Below are 20,506 nucleotides of genomic sequence, written 5' to 3' on the forward strand. Positions count from 1 at the left end.
GAACAGCCTCAACAGCTGGAGCTGGGCCACTTCAAAGCCAGAAGCCTGGAGCTTTTTCTGAGTCTCCCACATGGGCACAGGGACCCAAGTACTTGGGCCATCCTCTGCTGCCTTCCCAGGCACATCAGCAGAGTTTTGGGTCAGAAGTGCAGTAGCTGGGATTTGAACCAACGCCCATGTGGGATTCACTGCAGGCAGGGGCTCAACCACTTATGCCAAAATGCATCCACAGCCCCATCCACAGCTTTTTCTAAAAATCAATTAATAATAAGGGGTTGGTACAGTGGCATAACAGGCTAATCCTCTGCCTGGAGCAATGGTATCCCGTATGAGTGCTAGTTCTAGTCCTGTCTGCTCCACTTTCAATCCAGTTCCCTGCTTATGACCTAGGAAGACAGCCACTGAAACTGCATGGAACACCCAGAAAGAAGCTCTAGGCTCCTTGCTTCAGATTGGCTTAGTTTCAACCACTGTAGTCATGCACGGAGTTAATCAGCAGATGGAAATCCCCCCTCATTATTTTTTTTTAAGATTTATTTCATTTTTATTGCAAAGTCAGACATACTGAGAGGAGGAGAGACAGAGAGGAAGATCTTCCATCCGATGATTCACTCCCCAAGTGACCGTAACAGCCGGCACTGCGCTGATCCAAAGCCAGGAGCCAAGAACCTCCTCCAGGTCTCCCACATGGGTGCAGGGACCCAAGGCCTTGGGCCACTCCTAACTGCTTTCCCAGGCCACAAGCAGGGGGCTGGATGGGAAGTGGGGCCGCCAGGATTAGAACTGGTGCTATTCTATGCATTGTGCTATTAAGAGCTAGTTTCAGTGCTAGTGCTCTAGTATAGCAGGTAAAGCTGTTGCCTGTAGTAGCTATATAGACATCTCATTTGGACCATAAGAATCCTGGCAACTTATAATCCAGCTCCTTGCTAATTACTTAGTGAAGTAACAGGATGGCCCACCCACTTGGGTCCCTGCACCCACATGGGACACTCAGAGGAAGCTCTAGAATCTTGGCTTCAGACCAATCCAGCCCTTGCTGTTGCAGCCATTTGGGGAGTGAACCACTTGATGGAAGATCTCTTTCCCTCCCACCCTCTCTGTAACTTTGCCTTTCAAATAAATTTTTTGTTTTTTAAAAAAAGAGCCAATTATCAGAAAAAGGCAAAAATAATAACTCTTCACATAAATGTCAAAAGGAATATGTGTCCAATAATCGGTTAAACTCCTACAAACTTATACCTGATGCCACAACAAGTTGAAGGGAAAGGTCAAGATGCACCAATTTAGATAGTGTAAATATATAAATTGCAAAACTGCTATTTCCTGTGGGGGGGAGAGAGAAATCAATTGCAACATCACAGGAAAATATAAGAGGTCTGTATAGTGACAATATCAAACTGTACCTGTTCACAGAAACGGCCATGGATAAACCATCACCCTTCCCTTTTCTGCTCTGGGAAATATGCAAAGAACCACCTATCCCAGTACCCATAAAACTTAGCTGTGCTCCACTGTTCACCTTTCTTGTGGCTCCTACAGAACTCACAGGCGACTCCCCTTGTCCCTGTGACAAAGTCAAACGTAGACTTTCTCCTTTTGCTCAATCCTACTGACAAGGCCAGACTCAGAATATCCAGTATCCCATTTTTTTATCACACTTTTAATTGAGATCTGATTAACTGAGATGAGAACTCCTTATCTCCTAGGCATGAGGTAAACATTCCCCATTCAACTACTGAGCTTTCCCTTGAATGCAAAATAATCCCAACTGCCAATTATCCCACCTATAACTTGTCTACTCTTTCCTATGAAGGTCTAGTACAAAATCAGCCTACTGGGGCCAGTACTTAGCAAGCTAATCCTATACCTGCAACACTGGCATCCTTATGCGTGCTTGTTCGAGTCTCACCTGCTCCCCTTCAATCTAACTCTCTGCTCGTGGCCTAAGAAAGCCACAGAGGAGAGGACTCAAGTTCTTGGGTTCTTGCATCCACATGGGAGATCCAGAAGAAGCTCCTGACTTCAGATTAGCTCAGTTCTGGCCATTGTGGCTATTTGGGGAAAGAAGCAACAGATGAAAAATCTCTGTGTGTTTGACTCTCCTCTCTATAAATCTGCCTTGGGCCCAGCGGCGTGGCCTAGTGGCTAAAGTCCTCACCTTGAACGTCCCAGGATCCCATATGGGCACCACTTCTAATCCCAGCAGCTCCACTTCCCATCCAGCTCCCTGCTTGTGGCCTGGAAAAGCAGTCAAGGACAATCCAAAGCCTTGGGGCTCTGCACCCATGTGGGATACCCGGAAGAAGTTCCTGGCTCCTGGCTTCGGATCGGCATAGCATCGGCCGTTGCGCTCACTTGGTGAGTGAATCATTGGATGGATATACAGATATACAGACTGCACAGATATACAGGCTGGACCCTGTATTGTTGGCAAGCACACACAAGAATCAGGTCTGGGATTATATCAGGCAAAGTTTCTTTGGGGATCCCTCCAATTGAACTGCTGATCTCACAACACCAACCATGGAGAGAAGCGCAGGTCCCATGGTCTGATCGTAGGTGAATGGGTCAAAGCTGGCCTCCTCAGAGGCTCAGATGGAGCAGTGGACAGCATATCCAGGTGCACATGGAGGATATGGCAGTCCGTTGGAGTCTACAGAGGACACCTGGTACCATAACAGAGGATGGAGGACAGAACAAGTCGATCAACTACCCCAGCTAAGAGTTGGCAGTGAATACCTGGGCAAACAGGGATGCTAAGGTGGACTGTATCAATCAGTGGATTCTGGAGAGATTTCATTGTGATTGGAGTGGTGAGATTGTCAGCAATTCAGAACTGTTGAACTATCAAAAGCACTTGAGCAGGACCTTCAGAGCATGCCACACATTGGGCACCCTAGGATGGGTGGGAGGCTTGGTGGAGCTTCTCCTTTTATCTTCCCCTTACCCTAGATACAGGGGGGGAAAAGAGAATGTGGAAACAATGTTCTCACCCTCTTGAGTGCATAATCTGGGAGTGGGAGAGGCCTGGGAGGGAAATCCCTGGGCTCATCCCCCTTGGGTTACCACTTCCACGGGAGGACATAAAACTAAGATAGCGGCGGGGTGGAATGGGGTGTGGGACAGACTGGATTACTGCTACACATACTGACAAACCAGGGTGGGGGGCGGGCCTGGTGGGAGTTATTGCGGGTCGCTCCAACTAGGCTGCAGCTCCCACTGCTTTATGTGAGGGCCACATATGTGCTGGGCAGAACCAGGCTGGACTGCAACACCCATTGATTCCAGTGGAAGTCGGGAGTGAAAACAGAACCAACCCAGCAATTACAACTACCAACTGATGGGGCGATGGACTGTGCCAGGCCCTGTACTTGCTAGCACATACAAGAATCTGGTTTGAGAACACCTCAGACAAAATTTCTTTGGAGATCTTCCTAATCTAAAAGCTTTACTCAGAACCCTTACCAAGAAAAGAGAGAAGACAGAACAAGTCAACCAAGCATCTCAGCTATGATGGACTATGTCAATCAGTGGATTTTTCGAAGACTGCATAGTGCTTGGAGTGGCAAGATTGGCAGCGATTCATAACTGTTGAAATATCAAAACCACTTGAGCAAGATCCTCAGAGCATGCCCTACATGCGGGACCTGGGGAGGGTGGGAAATTGGGTGGGCCTTCTCCCTTAATACCCCCCTTTAAACATGAAGGAAACAATATGGAAAAAATACTAGTCTTATCCACTTTCCTGTAGCCCTTGAACCTTTTTACCTTAATTAACTATGTAAAGATTGTCAAAAAAAAAATTTAAGTAACAAAAAAAAGAAAAAAAAAACAATGTTCTTATCCTCTTTCCTGTAGCCCTTGACCCTTTGTGCCCTAATCAACTATATAAAGATTATCAAAATATAATAACAATAATAATAATGAAAGTACTGTGGCCACTGGTGGGGCATAGTAGGTTATGTCTCCATCCACCCTGACATCTCATATGGGCACTTGTCCATGTCCTAGCCTTTCCATTTCACATCCAGATCTTTGCTTGTGATATGGCAAGGCAACAGCGGTGAATGGCTTAGTCCTTGGGACCCTGCACTCACATGTGGTCTGGGAAGAAACTCCTGGATCCTGACTTTGGACCGGCCCTGCTCCATCTGCTGTGGCCATAAGGAGAGTGAACCAGCAGATTAAAGATATTTATCACTATCTCTCCTTCTCTCTATAACTGTCTTTTAAATAAAAATATTTTTTTATTAATTGCATTGCATTATGTGACACAGTGAGGGTGTGTTGTTTGGGCTTTGCCATAGCATTAGTTGGCAGAGGCTGGCACTGGGGGTTAATTCTATCAAGTTAAACTACAGAACCACCTGTAGGGATCTGTAGGGATCAAGCAAAGAACGAGGTGTCATTGTTCAATATTTCATATCCGCTTCCAAAAACACAGCCTAAAAGGGAGCTGACACTGGTTTAGTGCCCCCTGTGACATTGGCAATCCACATAGGCACTGATTTGAGTCCTTGTTGCTCCACTTCCAATCTAGCTCTCTGCAAACAGACAGGGAAAAGCAGTGGGAGATGGCCTAAGTACTTGGGACACTGCCACCCAGCAGAAGACCTAGATGAAGCTCCTGAGTTTGGTCTGGCTGAACTGAACACAAATACATTTCTATCGCCTCTCATCTACTCATTCTGTGGGATTCTGTTACAATACAGAAGATGGACAAAACCCTGTGACCTGTGGCTCACTGTTGCATTTCCACAAAAGCACTAAAGACAAAACCATCTGTAGAAGACCAAAGACTTCAAATAGTTGAGGTCAGCTTCCTAACCCACCGATAATTCTCAAAAGTGGAAGATCAGACAGTAATTCATTACAAGAAAATGTGGTTGCTTTGGTGGAATGCAAAACAAGATAATAAAGCCTGCCAATAAAGTCAATCCAAAAAGCTTTAGGCAAATTATCTATACAAATATAATAATTAAACTTTTTTTCAAGGAAGACAGTGAGCATACAGTACACTTAATTCATTAAAAGGGTACAAACATATTTAAAGAAGAAAAAATGGTGATGCACAACTTACAGTAACTCTGCTGTGATACACCATGTAACATGGACTCATGGCTAGAACACAGCAAGGCTGTCAAGCAGAGATAGGCATCTTGAACAAATCCCAAACATCTGGATACTAACAGAGCTATCTAGATATTGATCTCAAACTCTAGTTGAAATTTACAGGCCTGCAAGTTACCAAATTTAAAGTTAAGAGGTCAAAACAACCACATTAAAATTAAAAGGAAATAATAACTAAAATAATGCCACAGGCTTCGGCCACATGGCCAGAGGTCTGCTGCCCTCTCCTGGAAGCCCATTCGCAGGTCCAAAGGGAAGTCAGGATGCTGCAGGAGCTGCATCTTTCACTTTGCTCCTTCCGTTTTCCTCCCTCCCCTCTTCCATCTCCCTCTGCCTTCATCGTTGTTTCTTTCCCTCAAATATCTATTTGAAGGGCAGATTGATAGAGAAAAGCAGAGACAGAAATATTCTATCTATGGATACACTCCCCACATAGCCACAACAGTTAGCACTGAAGCCAGGAGTCTAAAATTCCATCCAGGTCTCTTCCACGTGGGTGACAGGAGCCCAAGTATTTGAACCATCTTCTCCTGCTTTGCCAGGCACATTACCAGAAAGCTGGATTAGAAATTGAGCACCAGGGCCCGGCGCGGTGGCGGGGTGGTTAAGGTCCTCGCCTTGCACGCCCGGGATCCCATATGGGCGCCGGTTCTATCCCAGCAGCCCCGCTTCCCTTCCAGCTCCCTGCCTGTGGCCCGGGAAAGCAGTTGAGGACGGCCCAAAGCTTTGGGACCCTGCACCTGTGTGGGAGACCCGGAAGAGGCTCCTGGCTTCGGATCGGCATAGCATCGACCGTTGCACTCACTTGGGGAGTGAATCATTGGACGGATGATCTTCCTCTCTGTCTCTCCTCTCTGTATATCCGCCTTTCCAATAAAAAATAATAAAAAAATAAATCTTTAAAAGAAATTGAGCGGGAGTTTTAAGATGGCCGACGTAGGAGGAAGGCTGTGAGGGAGCGTTCAGCGAGATAGGGATAAAACGCTACAGAAGCAGCAAAGAGGAACAGCAGGGAACCGCAGGGAGAGGTCTGTGAAGCTCCCTGGGACAGTGTGGAGCCAAAAAGATCCACACAACTCGGAAGAACAACGAGAACGGAGCAGGACAAAGGTAGAGAAACCGACATCCCACTCCAGACCTGCAGAGTCACTTTTGAAAACGGCCTGACGGGAGACGCGGCCAGCTCGGAGGCAGGGAGATCGGGTGGATCGTCGCCGGCGGGAAGCCTTTGACAGCGGCGGAGGCAGACTGCAGCAGCCGGACGTTTGGTGAGCGGGGGGGGGGTTGACGTGGCAGCCTCCGCATTCCTCGCCCCCTACTGAGGTTCCAGCCTCTGAGAAGGCGGGGCAGGCAGCCTGAAACGGTTGGGTCTGTGCCTTGGGAACTACGCGCAGTGGTGTTGGTGGTGAGGGAAGGCGCCTCGGATGTTCCTGCGCTGAGGGGGGCCAGTGCGTCTCGGTGCGCAGAGGCTGCTGGCGAGGATCTGGAGTCCCCCACATCCTGCCTGGTGGATGCGCGAGAACACCAGGAGGATTCTGATCGCTGCCTGCAGCAGCCGCCTCCGCAGCACAGGTGTCAGGTGTCAGGTGTCAGGAGAGCTCCCAGTTTTGGGAAGTGTAGCGCTGTGTGTCCCTGGCACGCAGGTACCACTCCCATAGGGTGAACTGCTCACTCCTAGCCTCCCACCCCGCAGTTCTGAGCGTGGGCGACCCACCAGGAGAGCTCTGAAAACTCCTGCATCACACTGACACGGTGAGAACCTGCCGTGAAGTCATTATAACAGGGCGCCTGGGTCACTCCTCCGCTAAGGGCCTGTGTGGGGGAGCCACACGGGAGCAGGGGCTCTGAACACCCACACACCACGAGTGGTGGATTCACTGCACAAGAGCCACGCCTGGAAAGTGCCTCACCCACAGTCCCGTGTGTGGGAGACGCAACAGGTGGGCCCTGAAAAACCCTGCAGTCCCTGACACGGAGAACGCAGGGAGAAAGCACATAAAACCTTCTAAGCCCTGGGGATTCCCGCACAGGGGGCACACCCAGAGAGCGCCTCCATCCCTCCACGCCCTGGGGTGTCACACCTGTAGAAGAGGTGCCCAGAGTGTGCCTGGAATCCACTGGGCCCCCAAGGTGGTGCTCTACAGCCCCGGGCCCTGAGAACGCACCAACGGTGCCTTGAAAATTACCACGCCCGGCAACACCACGCCTGCAGGCTCCAATCTCTACAGGAAAGCACCTGACAGCCCCTCAACACACGGGTCCATTTGCCCCACCAGAATACACCAACGCAATGGGAAAAACCACCAGAAAGAGTTGTGCTCCAGATGAAAGAGCCAGCACCCCACCAAACAAGGGCCAAAAGCCATTATCAATATCGGCGATGCGAGATGAAGACATGGAAGTGTTACCAACAAAGGAATTGATGAAAATAATGCTAAAATCTCTCAGAGACGTGGACACAAAGCTGGAAGACCTCCAGAACCGCATAATCACCGAAATACAACAAATCAAAACCAAACTGGATGCCCAAGAGAATAAAATTGAAAGCCTCATCAACAGAATAAATGCGGCAGAGGAAAGGATCTCTGAAACAGAAGACACACAAAATGAAGGTGTCCAGCGAATTAAACAGCTGGAGACAAACCTCAGCAAAACTAATAAAATGATGCAAGAGATGAAAGATTACCTTAGAAAACTGAATATTCGGATCATCGGCCTCCCCGAGGGAGTAGAAAGAGAATCTGGGATGCAAGCAGTGCTTGATGAAATTATACAGGAAAACTTCCAAAACACTTGGAACACAAATCCACCCCGCATACAGGACGGACAGAGAACTCCCAACAGACATGATCCAAAGAGATCTTCACCCAGACACACGGTGCTCAAGTTCTACTCCAATGAAGACAAAGAAGGAATCCTGAGACAAGTACGAAGTAGAGAAAAGATCACATACAGGGGAAAACCCATCAGAATCACTGCTGACTTCTCCGAAGAGACCCTACAAGCAAGGAGAGAATGGACAAAGATCTTCCAAGTCCTGAAACAAAACAACTGTCAACCAAAAATAATCTACCCAGCAAAGATCTCATTTGTATATGAGAACGAAATCAGATACTTCAATAGCAAAGAAAAACTAGAAGAATATGTCTACACAAAACCAGCTCTGCAAAGTCTCCTTAGAAATGCGCTAGTCCCGGACAAAAAGGAGGCAAATCACAAACAAAGTTGGCAAATAAGAAGGTCTCCAAACTAAAGGCCACACAAACAAGACAATTACATAGGCAACAACACACACACAACACAATCACATGGCAGGGCAAAATTGCAACCTCTCAATTTTAACTCTCAACACAAATGGTCTAAATTCACCAATCAAAAGACAGAGATTAATAGAATGGATCATCAAACAAGACCCAACCATCTGTTGCCTACAAGAAACGCATCTAACCAGAAAGGATGCAAAGAAACTGAAAGTGAAGGGATGGAAAAAGATATTTCACGCCAATAGACGAGAAAAAAAAGCTGGGGTAGCTATCCTAATTTCAGACGAAATAGATTTCATTCTAACTAACATCAAAAGAGACAGGGAAGGCCATTTTATACTGGTGAAAGGAATGATCCATCAAGAAGCAATCACCATCATTAATGTTTATGCACCGAATCTTAATGCACCTAGTTACGTAAAGCAATTACTTACAGACTTAAGGGAAGACATAGACACCCGCACAATTCTTGTAGGCGATCTCAACACACCTCTAACAACAATGGACCGGTCTACGAAACAAAAACTCAACAAAGAAACAACAGAGCTCACACAAACAATAGAACAACTGGACTTAGTAGACATATATAGAACTTTTTATCCTAAGGCCACAGACTATACATTCTTCTCAGCGGTGCATGGCACCTTCTCCAGAATCGACCACATGATAGGACATAAAGCGAATCTAAACAACTTCCAAAACATTAGTATCATACCATGTACCCTCTCAGACCACCATGGGATGAAACTGGAAATCAACAACTCAAAACTCCCCAGGAAGTATAGGCACTCTTGGAAATTGAACAATATGCTATTAAACGAACAATGGGTCAGAGAAGAAATTAAAGATGAGATCAAAAAATTCATGGAAACCAATGAAAACTCTGATACTACATTCCAAAACTTGTGGGACACCGCCAAAGCAGTGCTACGAGGTAGATTCATCGCAATCGGAGCGCATGTCAAGGCCCAAGAAAGACGCCAAATACAGGAACTAACCACACACCTCCAGGATCTGGAAAAACAGCAGCAGAAGAGTCCCACGCACAATAGGAAACAAGAAATCATCAAAACAAGGGAGGAGATAAACCAAATAGAAATCAAAAAAACTATACATAAAATCAACAAATCAAAAAGTTGGTTTTTTGAGAAAATAAACAAAATAGACACTCCACTGGCCCGATTGACCAAAAAAAAAACAAGAGAAAGTGAGAATCAACAGCATTAAAGATGAAAAAGGCAACATAACAACAGACACTGCAATCATTAAGAAAATAATTAGAAATTACTACAAAGAACTGTACTCCCACAAATTTGAGGACCACCAAGAAATAGAAAAGTTCTTGGACTCCCACCATTTACCAAAACTCAGTCCGGAGGCAACTGCAGAATTAAATAAACCCATAACCGAGGTAGAGATTGAAACAGTCATCAAGGATCTCCCAACGAAAAAAAGCCCAGGCCCAGACGGCTTCACTACAGAATTCTACAAAACATTCCGAACAGAACTAACCCCAATCCTCTACAAGCTCTTCAAAACAATAGAGGAGGAAGCAACCCTCCCAAACTCATTCTATGAAGCCAACATCACCTTAATCCCAAAACCGGATAGAGAACCATCAGAGAAGGAAAACTACAGACCTATTTCTCTGATGAACATTGATGCTAAAATTCTCAACAAAATCCTAGCCAATAGAATTCAAAAAATCATCAGACAGATCATTCATCCGGATCAAGTAGGATTCATCCCTGGAATGCAGGGATGGTTCAACATTCGGAAATCCATAAATGTTATAAACCATATCCAAAAACTGCAAAACAAGAACCACATAATAGTTTCAATAGATGCAGAAAAAGCTTTCGACAAAATCCAACACCTCTTCATGCTAAAAACTCTAGCCAAAGTAGGCATAGATGGGAAAATCCACAACATAATTAAAGCAATTTATGAAAAACCCAACGCCAGTATCATACTGAATGGAGAAAAGCTAGAACCCTTCCCACTGAGATCTGGAACAAGACAAGGGTGCCCACTATCACCACTGCTATTCAACATAGTCCTAGAGGTACTTGCAGAGGCCATAAGACAAGAAAAAGAAATCAAAGGCATACGTATAGGAAACGAAGAAGTCAAGCTTTCACTATATGCAGATGACATAATCCTATACATAGAAAAACCAGGAGACTCAATACAGAAACTGCTAGAACTTATACGAGAGTTTGGCAGAGTGGCGGGGTACAAAATTAACGAACGAAAATCAACAGCCATAGTGTACGCAAATAACACCAAGATGGAAGAAGATCTAACCAACAGGATACCATTCAAAATAGCAGAGAGAAGTATGAAGTATTTGGGAATAAATCTAACCAAAAGTGTAGGAGACCTATTCGAAGAAAACTACAAACTATTTAAAAAGGAAATTGAACAAAACCTCAAAAGATGGAATAACATCCCGTGCTCCTGGATAGGCAAAATCAATATCATTAAAATGTCTATACTACCACAAGCAATATACATTTTCAACGCAATTCCAATCAAATTGCCCAAAACATTCTTCACGGAACTGGATACAATGATTCAAAAGTTCATCTGGAAACACAAAAAACCACGAATAGCTAGAACCATCCTGAAAAATAAGAATTTAGCAGGGGGAATCACAATCCCGGACCTCTGGACATACTATAGAGCAGTGGTTATCAAAACAGCCTGGTACTGGCACAAAGACAGAAAGGAAGATCAATGGAATAGAATAGAAGCACCAAAAGGGAATCCACACAGATACAGCCAATTAATCTTTGACAAAAAGACCAATGACAGCTTAAGCAAGTGGGAAGGACTCTTTAGTAAATGTTGTTGGGACAACTGGCTGATAGCCTGTAGAAACAAAAAGATAGACCCACATCTATCACCATACACTAAGATCCAATCTACATGGATAAAAGACCTAAACCTACATCCAGAAACCTTCAAACTCTTGCAAGAAAATGTAGGAAATACCCTGCAAGACCTAGGAGTAGGTACCGACTTTCTAAGAAGGACACCAAAAGCAATAGCAGTTGAGAACAGAATAAACAAATGGGACCTCATCAAACTAAGAAGCTTCTGTACAGCAAGGGAAACAATCAACAAAGTAAAAAAGCAACCCACAGAGTGGGAGAAGATCTTTGCACACGATATAGGCGATAGGGGGCTAATTTCCAGGATATACAAAGAACTTCAAAACAACCAAAAAACCAAAACAAACAAGCCACTCAAGAAATGGGCACGGGAAATGGGCAAACATTTCACAAAGGAACAAGTCCAAATGGCAAACAAACATATGAAAAAATGTTCCAGCTCCCTAGCAATAAGGGAAATCCAAATTAAAACATCGATGAGGTACCACCTAACACCAGTAAGATTGGCCCACATAAACAAGAACACCAACGACGCTTGCTGGCGAGGATGCGGGGAAAAGGGAACCCTACTCCACTGCTGGTGGAGCTGCAAATTGGTACAGCCTTTATGGAAATCAGTCTGGAGAACACTCAAACAACTCAAAATCTGCATACCATATGACCCAGCAATAGCACTCCTAGGAATATATCCAAAACACCTGTTTTACGACAAACCAACATGCATCCCTATGTTCATTGCAGCACAATCAGTAATTGCGAAAACATGGAAGCAACCGAAATGCCCATCAGCAGAAGATTGGATAAGAAAGCTTTGGTTCATCTACTCCATGGAATACTACTCAGCTATTAAAAAAAACAAAATGCAGTTCTTTGTGGCTAAATGGGCACAACTGGAAACTATAATGCTAAGGGAAATGAGCGAATCCCAAAAGATTAGATACCACATGTTTGCCTTGATTTAACCTGTAATTTTTTGTTTGGTTGTTTGTTATTTTTTGAACCTGTCATTGATACTGTCTCAACCCAGATGTTTCGAAGAATGGAACTTGCATTATTTTTAACATATTGTTTACCCAATACTATGTCAATTAATTCCATAATGTTGTATAATGATACTGAGGCCTTGTTGGGGCTTTTAACTGACTGGATCTTTACTCTGTTAGACCTATCTTCAGACCATAGAAGGTCTCCCCAAGAGGCCACTGAACTTATCTGGACAATAAGACGCTGAACTTTATGCTAGGCATGTGTTTGCAAGCAATGAATCTCAACTGAACTTGAACTATGGTTATGCAACAAGATGGAGGAATCCACCATGGGGGGAGGGGTATGGGAGGGGTGGGGGGGATCCCCAGCGCCTATAAAACTGTACTACATAATATAATGTAAGCAACAATAAAAAAAAAAAAAGAAAGAAATTGAGCACCAGGGGCCCGGCGGCGTAGCCCAGTGGCTAAAGTCCTCACCTTAAAAACACGCCGGGTACCCATCTGGGCGCCTGTTCTAATCCCAGCAGCTCCACTTCCCATCCAGCTCCCTGCTTGTGGCGTGGGAAAGCAGTCGAGGACGGCCCAAAGTCTTGGGACCCTGCACCCATGTGGGAGACCCGGAAGAAGTTGCTGGCTCCTGGCTTCGGATCGGCATAACATCGGACGTTGTGCTCACTTGGGGAGTGAATCATCGGACGGAAGATCTTCCTCTCTGTCTCTCCTCCTCTCTGTATATCTGACTTTCCAATAAATAAATAAATCTTTAAAAAAAAAAAAAGCTTCTACCTCTAGCACCAGCACCCAAATGGGTGCCAGTTTAAGTCTCAGCTACTCCAGTTACAATCCAATTCCCTGCTTCTGGCCTGGAAAAGCAGCAGAAGTCAGCGCAAAATCCTTAGGCCCCTGCACCGATGTGGAAAACCCACAAGAAGCTCCTGGCTTCATATCAGCTCAGCTCTGGCTGTTGTCGCCATTCAGAGAACAAACCAGCTCCTTACTTGGAAGATCTTTCTGTCTCTCCTTCTCTCTTTGTAACTGTGCCTTTTGTTGTTGTTGTTATTTGTTTTATCACAGTTTCATAGGCTCTGGGATTCCCCAGACCCTTCCCCATGGTGAATTCCTCCACATTGTTGCAGTAGTACAGTTCATATCCAGTCATGATTCCTTCATTGTGAGCATGTACCATACAGAGAGTCCAGCCTCTTATTGTCCAGATAAATTCAACAGTTTCCTTGGCAGACCATCCCTGATCTGAAAGTAGAGCTGAAAGTATCATCCCCTCCAATGAAAGGCCACAACATAACATCAACAACAATTTGCAACATTATGGAGTTTTTTGACATTGTATTGAGTGTCCAATATGTTAGAAAATGCAAGTTCTTAACCACATCCTGTGACTACTTCATTGACATTGCAATTTTAGTTTATACACAACCAGCTAATATACACTGTAAAATGGTTATAGGGTACTATTCAGCTGTCTCGTGTCTATTTTCATTTTATATTTAGCAGTTTATAGTGTTGACGCATGTTTTTTACTGATCTTGGTGAATTTTAGGATAGTCCAAACAGGTTTATAACGAGGCATATGTTAACACTTGAGGTGCAGAACAGTTTTAGGGAAATCTTCAATACCTTAGTGAGGAGTAACTAATCTTTGTGTCCCACCTAGTAAGGTATATGTGAGTCCACGCTGACAGTTTCTTGTCTGTTCTAGGCTTTCCTTATTGGTCTATGTCTATTTAATTTTTTTGGGGGGGTACTCCAGAACGACCCTGATGGTCATTATAAGAGGGTGGGGATCCAAACTTGGAACTAAGTAAGGACCAGAGAAAGCTCCTCTCCCAAGTCCTGAAGGAAGTTTACTGTTTTTCTGTTTCTGAGGACCATTCAGGGTTCCTGGCTGTTGTTCCAATTACATTGGATCCTGCGAGGAAGGATGTGGGCTTCTTCCATCCGGTGTGGGAGATCTGAAAGGGAGTGGATGACCTCAGAGTTCTTGGCCTATGAGGGCACTCCAATTCCCCGTGGTCTCCTTGGCAGCTGGGATATAACCCTTGGTGCCCTTACTAATAGTCTTGTAACTGTGCCTTTTAAATAAAAACAAATAAATCTTTTCTTAAGAAGCATAATGAGTGGTATTTTCTATATAGACTTATTTTAAATATATATATATTTTTTTAAGATTTATTTATTTTTGTTGCAAAGTCAGACATATAGAGAGAGGAAAAGAGACAGAGAAGAAGATCTTCCGTCCAATGATTCACTCCCCAAGTGACCGCAACAGCCGGAGCTGCGCCAATTTGAAGCCAGGAACTTCTTCTAGGTCTCCCACGTGGATGCAGGGTCCCAAGGCTTTGAGCCATCCTTTACTGCTTTGCCAGGCCACAAGCAGGGAGCTGGATGGCAAGTGGGGCTGCCTAGATTAGAACCAGTGCCCATATGGGATCCCGGTGCGTTCAAGATGAGGACTTTAGCCACTAGGCCACTGAGCTGGACCCGGATTTATTTATTTTCATCAAAAGACAGTTATACAACATGAGAGACAGGGAAAAATCTTTCATCTGCTGGTTCACTTCCCAAATGGCCATAACAGCGGGGGCTCAGCTGATCTGAATTCAAGAGCCAGGAGTTTCTTTCAGATCTCTCATGGGTGTGTAGGGGCCCAAGGACTTGAACCATTTTCTATTGCTTTCCCAAGTCATAATGAAGGAGCTGGATCGGAAGCTGAGCACTCAAGACCCATGAACCGGCGCCTTTCTGGGATGCCAGAGTTTGAAACTGGAGAAACTAGTCTGTTAAGCCACTGTGTGGGCCCCATATATAGACTTTATTGAGATTGGTTTGTTCGATGTTTTCCTAAAGAAGCACAGAACTTTTTTTTATGTGGTGTTTAGGCTAGGAAATCACGGTATGCACCAGATTTCCCTTACAGTATCCATAAATTTATAGTAAATATTAAATTTGGAGAAAAAGTATAAAATCTGTGGGCTTGCGAGGAAATTATTTTTTGTGTATTCATCTTTAAATCTGGGAATTTGCACCACTGGAGCAGGTGTGGAGTTGGGCTTGGGCGGTCCAGGCCGGCAGAGGTGGAGGCGTCAGGCTGAGCGACGGGTCGGCCGGGAGAGGGCGCCCTCGGGTCTCAGGCGGACCCGCCAGGCTGCCAGCGGCGCGCAGACGCCTGGTGACAGCGCATGCGTGCGCGTCTCTTCATGGCGCCGGCTCCGGGTTTGCGGGTCGGCTGAGGGTGCGCGGCCTTCACGCTCCAGGCACCGCGCTCTGGGGTGACATCGCCAGCGACTCCAGCCGCTTGAATCAAGGAGGCTGAGATTTTATTTCCTTTTGTTTTGCTTCCCAGTCGCAGCCTTTGAGTCCTGCTCCAGTCTCCGTGGCCACTTCCGCTGTGGGCCGGCGCCGGTGACCTCGGCCGCCTGGGTGTCCGCGGGCCGGCCCGGTTGCCCGCCCGGCGTGGGGGCACCTGGCCGTTTGAGGCTGGCTGCTGTTGAAGCGAAGTAGTCAACCCGGGAAACAGGCTCATTTTCCTCAGTATGTCGCAGAAGGATCCGTGCCAGAAGCAGGCCTGTGAACTACAGAAATGCTTACAGGCCAACAACTACCTGGAGTCCAAGTGCCAGGCTGTCCTTCAAGAGCTGCGGAAGTGCTGTGCCCGGTACCCCAAGGGAAGATCTGTGGTCTGTTCAGGATTTGAAAAGGAGGAGGAAGAAAACGCAGCGCTGAAGTCCATGCCAGAGTGAAGCTGGGAGAAGTTATTCCCTGCTCTCTGTTGCCACCGCTCAAGTTTGATTTATCCTCCTTTCTTCAGGCCTGACAGCTGGAGGAACGTGAAAAAATCAGAGGAAAACATGTTGTCTGCGCAGAAGCAAATTATTAAAAGACGAATGTGTAAAGTTAAGAAACCTAAGCCGCAAGGAGAAGCCTACTTAGGTGAACATTTACTTTGCTATTAAATGTATTTTAAGAAGAAGGAAGGCTACATTTGTCTGTGATCTGTTCATTCAACCTGTATAATTCCTGCTTCATTCGATGTTGGGTTAGTAGATCTTACCCTGATGCCTCATGAGCCTAGCACCTTTTTTTTCTCCCTAACGTGTTTATTTTTATTGAAAAGGTAGATTTACAGAGAGAAAGAGAAATAAGGAAAAAGATCTTTCATCCATTGGTTCACTCTCCAAATGGCTGCAATAGCTAGAGCTGAGCTGATCCGAAGCCAGGAGCCAGAAGCTTCTTCCAAATCTCCCACATGGATGCAGGGACCTACAGCCCTGGGCCATCCTCTACTGTTTCCCCAGGCCATACCCAGGGAGCTGGCAGAAGTGGAGTAGCCAGGACACAAACTGTCACCCATATAGGATTCTCGTACTTGAAGGCAGAGGTTTAGCCAGCTGAGCCATTTGCACTGGCCTTCTCTTCCTTTCCCCCCTCCCCCACCCCCAAAGAATCAGCTTCTTTAAGTATGGTTTCAAAGTTGCTTAGGCCCTGCCTTCAGGAACCTGTGGCCCAAAGTGTTTGTCATAGTCCTTTTCCATGCCATTCTAAGAAAACTTTGTTGAAGATAAAGCACTCTGGCCTCCAGGGGGCACTGAGCTTTCAGGAAAGCATCATAGTAAAATGAAAAACTCTGTACACCAAAAGGCTTAAAAGGAGTGTGGTTAGCTTATACTTATTACTTAGCATTTGTTAAAATGGAAGTTCATTATTAGAGTTACGCAACTTTTAAGCTACCTCCTGTGAGGCTGGTTTCCCATATGGGAGCACTCTTAATATCTCAGCTTCTGAGCCTGATCCAACTCCCTGCTAATGTGCCTGGGAAAGCAATAAAGGATGGCTTAATGTCCTGCCACCCGCAGGGGAGACCTAGATGGATTCCAGGTTGTTCACTTCAGCCTGGTGGGACCTGAATTGGTGTGGCCACATTGGAGGAGTGCACCAATGGGTGAAATATGTCTTTATCATCTCTGACTTTCAAAGAAAATAGCTATTAAAAAAAAAATAACTGATGAAAAATTTCCAGTGCTTCTGTTACTTGCAAAGCAGGAAGTCCAGAGAATTTGGCTACTGAATTTATACCAAGCAGTGAAGGATATTAATCCTTCACACACTTACCAAAATCAGGAGAGGAGGCTAGACTTCATATATATTACATAAGGCCAGTGTTACCAGAAAAACAAGTCAAAGATGTTACACACAAACAGAGAGAGAGAAAAACCACTGCAGACCAGTATCGTTTGTAAATAAATACAAACATTCTCCACAAAATACTAGCAAACCGAATCTACAACAAGTGAGATTTATTCCACAAATAGAAACTTGGTTTAACATCCAAAAATTGATATAACAAAATATTCAGAGTAAAAGACAGAAAATAACCCATAATCACAAATATTTCAATATGTGAATGAGGAAAGGCATCTAACCATACCCAATATTCATTTGGGGTAGGAATGAGAGGACAAAATAAGAGTGAAAATGGTTTCCAGGACAGGTGTGATAGTGTAGTGGTTAAAGTCCTCGCCTTGAACGTGCTAGGATCCCTTATGGGCGACGGTTCAAATCCCAGTGACTCTGCATCCCAATCCAGCTCCCTGCTTGTGGCCTAGGAAAACAGTTAGGGACAGCCCAAACCATTGGGACCATGTACCCACGTGGGAGAGCTAAAAGAGACTCCAGGTTCCAGGCTTTGGATCAGCCAGCACCAGCCATTGTGGATACTTGGGGAGGGAATCATCGGATGGAAGATCTTCCTCTCTGTATAGCTGACTTTGCAATAAAAATAAATAATTATTGGGCCTGGCATCATGGCCTAGTGGCTAAAGTCCTGGCCTTGAATGCCCAGGATCCCATATGGGCACCAGTTCATATCCCAGCAGCTCCACTTCCGACCCAACTCCCCGCTTGTGGTCTGGAGAAGCAGCAGAGGATGGCCCAAGCCCTTGGGACCCTGCACCTGAATGGGAGACCTGGAAGAAGTTCCTGGCTCCTGGCTTCGGATTGGAAAAGCACCGGCTATTGCGGTCACTAGGGAGTAAATCATCAGATGGAGGATCTTCCTGTCTCTCCTCCTTTCTGTATATCTAACTTTGTAATGAAAATAAAATAAATCTTTATGAAGTAAATAAATAAATCTTTCAAAAAGTATTACTTATTTTTGTTCTTAATGATTTTTAAGTAGTTGATTAGGGTGATTAGGGACAAGGGCTATAGGAAGGTACATGAGATCACAATTTCCACAATCTCTTTTTCTTCTTCCTGTATCTGGGTGAAGCAGGAGACAAGGAGAAAAGCCACAGCCACATACAGCCTCCCAAATGCCTCTGCACCATGGGATGGAAAACAGCCACCCAACATCACCCGGGGTCCCCAGTGTGGGGCATGTGATGAGGGTCCTGCCCATGAGGTCTCAATAGCTCAGCAGTTCTGAATTGCTGACAATCTCACCACTCCAAGCACAATGAAATCTCTCCAGAATCCACTGATTGATACAGTCCACCTTAGAATCCCTGTTTGCCCAGTTACTGACTGCCAACTCTTGGTTGGGGTAGTTGATCGATTTGTTCTGTCCTCCATCCTCTGTTGTGGTACCAGGTGTCCTCTGTAGACTCCAATGGACTGCCGTATCCTCCATGTGTACCTGGATATGCTGTCCACTGCTCCATCTGAGCCTCTGAGGAGGCCGGCTTTGACCCATTCACCTACGATCAGACCATGGGACCTGCACTTCTCTCCATGGTTGGTGTTCTGAGATCAGCAGTTCAATTGGAGGGATCCCCAAAGAAATTTTGCCTGATGTAATCCCAGACCTGGTTCTTGTGTGTGCTTGCCAATAATACAGGGTCCGGCACAGTCTGTTGCCCCAATCAGCTTTTGTACATGCTAGTGGTTTCATTTGTGCGTCAGTTCTGTCTCCAGCCCTGTCTCCAGCCCTCTCTTTCACGCAAACCAAAAGGTGCTGCAGTCCAACCTGATTCTGCCCACCACACACTCGGCCTTCATGGACACTAGTGGGAGCTGCAGCCTAGTTAGAGCAACCCACGGTAACTCCCACCAGGCCCCCTGCCCTTGTTCCAGCTTCCAGTATGTACAGCAGACTGGTCCAGTCTGTCCCACGTTTCATTCAGTTCTCATACATGTCAATGGGAATTGAAACCTAGTTCAACCCAACCAGCCCCACTATCAAGCCCACACACCTGCCAGTGAGTGCCACTCCCTAACTGGCCATGCCTTGTCCCAGTCTTGGTTTTTATGCTCACCAGTCAGAGTAACAATGCAAGAGGGAGGTGCCCACTATTTCCCTACTGGGCCCACACCCACTTACGCTTTCTAATGGAAGTGGTGATCAGGCAGGGGAGCCGTCCAATTTCCCCTACCAACTTTGCCTCCTTCCCCACTGGGTCTCACATATGTTGGCTGGGTCTTGTGACCCAATCTGGCATGGCCCACCTCTCCTCATCATTTGCCACTGGGTTTTGCAGCCTGGCCTTCCCCAGCCCACCTCCAATTCTAATTCATGCTCATGGGGGCTACGGATTAGCCCTGCCCAGATGGCATCCAGTCCTAGCTGTAATGTGTACTGGTATGTGCAATGACCCTACCTCGCCCGAGCCACACTCCATTCTGGTACTCGGATTTGCCTGCAACTGATATGAACTGGCCCATCTTGGTTTGCCCCTGACCTGTGCCAAATGTATGCCAGTGGATACTGTTGCCTGGCCTGGGCTGGCTGCTCCCTATTGTGGTTCTTGCAGTCTCCTGCAGGGACTGTGTCCCCAACAGAAGAGTTGCTCAAGCTCCTCCATCAGAGCCTCTCCCAATGTCAGATCTTGCACACACCAGTGAGTCCATGGGCCAGCCCTACTTAGTCCACCTCCTGTCCTAGCAGGATTAGTGGCCTTTCCTGACTGGCCTTCACCCATTCCGGTTTTTACTGTTGGGTGTTTCATGCCAGCCAAGGCACACCCAGACACAGCTCACACATAACTTAGTAGGGACAGAAACCTAGCCTAACGTGGCCTATACCTCCCTGGTTCTCACAAGTGTCAGCGGGTGCTGGAGTCTAGACCAGGCCACACTTGTGCTGAGGGACACTGTATCCATGCCCAGACTAGACAGCAGCCCCCACTGCAGCCCCCACACTCACCAGTGGGAACCACAATCCAGCCAGGGTTTCTCCTTTGCTCCCCAGCCAGACCTGTTACCATCACAG

General features: G+C 46.0%; 1 protein-coding gene across 1 annotated transcript; it reads left to right on the top strand.

Annotated features, from left to right (window-relative positions):
* Positions 1 to 15,605: 15,605 nt before the first annotated feature.
* LOC121171237 (cx9C motif-containing protein 4) lies at positions 15,606 to 16,414 on the top strand. Its single transcript, XM_041002850.1, has one exon. The coding sequence runs from the start codon at positions 15,834 to 15,836 to the stop codon at positions 16,038 to 16,040; it is 207 nt and encodes a 68-aa protein (XP_040858784.1). The 5' UTR covers positions 15,606 to 15,833; the 3' UTR covers positions 16,041 to 16,414.
* Positions 16,415 to 20,506: the final 4,092 nt, after the last annotated feature.

This window comes from Ochotona curzoniae, unplaced genomic scaffold (assembly GCF_017591425.1).
Source record: "Ochotona curzoniae isolate NIBS_2020 unplaced genomic scaffold, NIBS_Ocur_1.0 scaffold_2587, whole genome shotgun sequence".
Taxonomy (NCBI): domain Eukaryota; kingdom Metazoa; phylum Chordata; class Mammalia; order Lagomorpha; family Ochotonidae; genus Ochotona; species Ochotona curzoniae.

Bases quoted from the DNA above. Each gene is read 5' to 3' on its own strand.
- LOC121171237 (XM_041002850.1), top strand. From the start codon at position 15,834: ATGTCGCAGAAGGATCCGTGCCAGAAGCAGGCCTGTGAACTACAGAAA.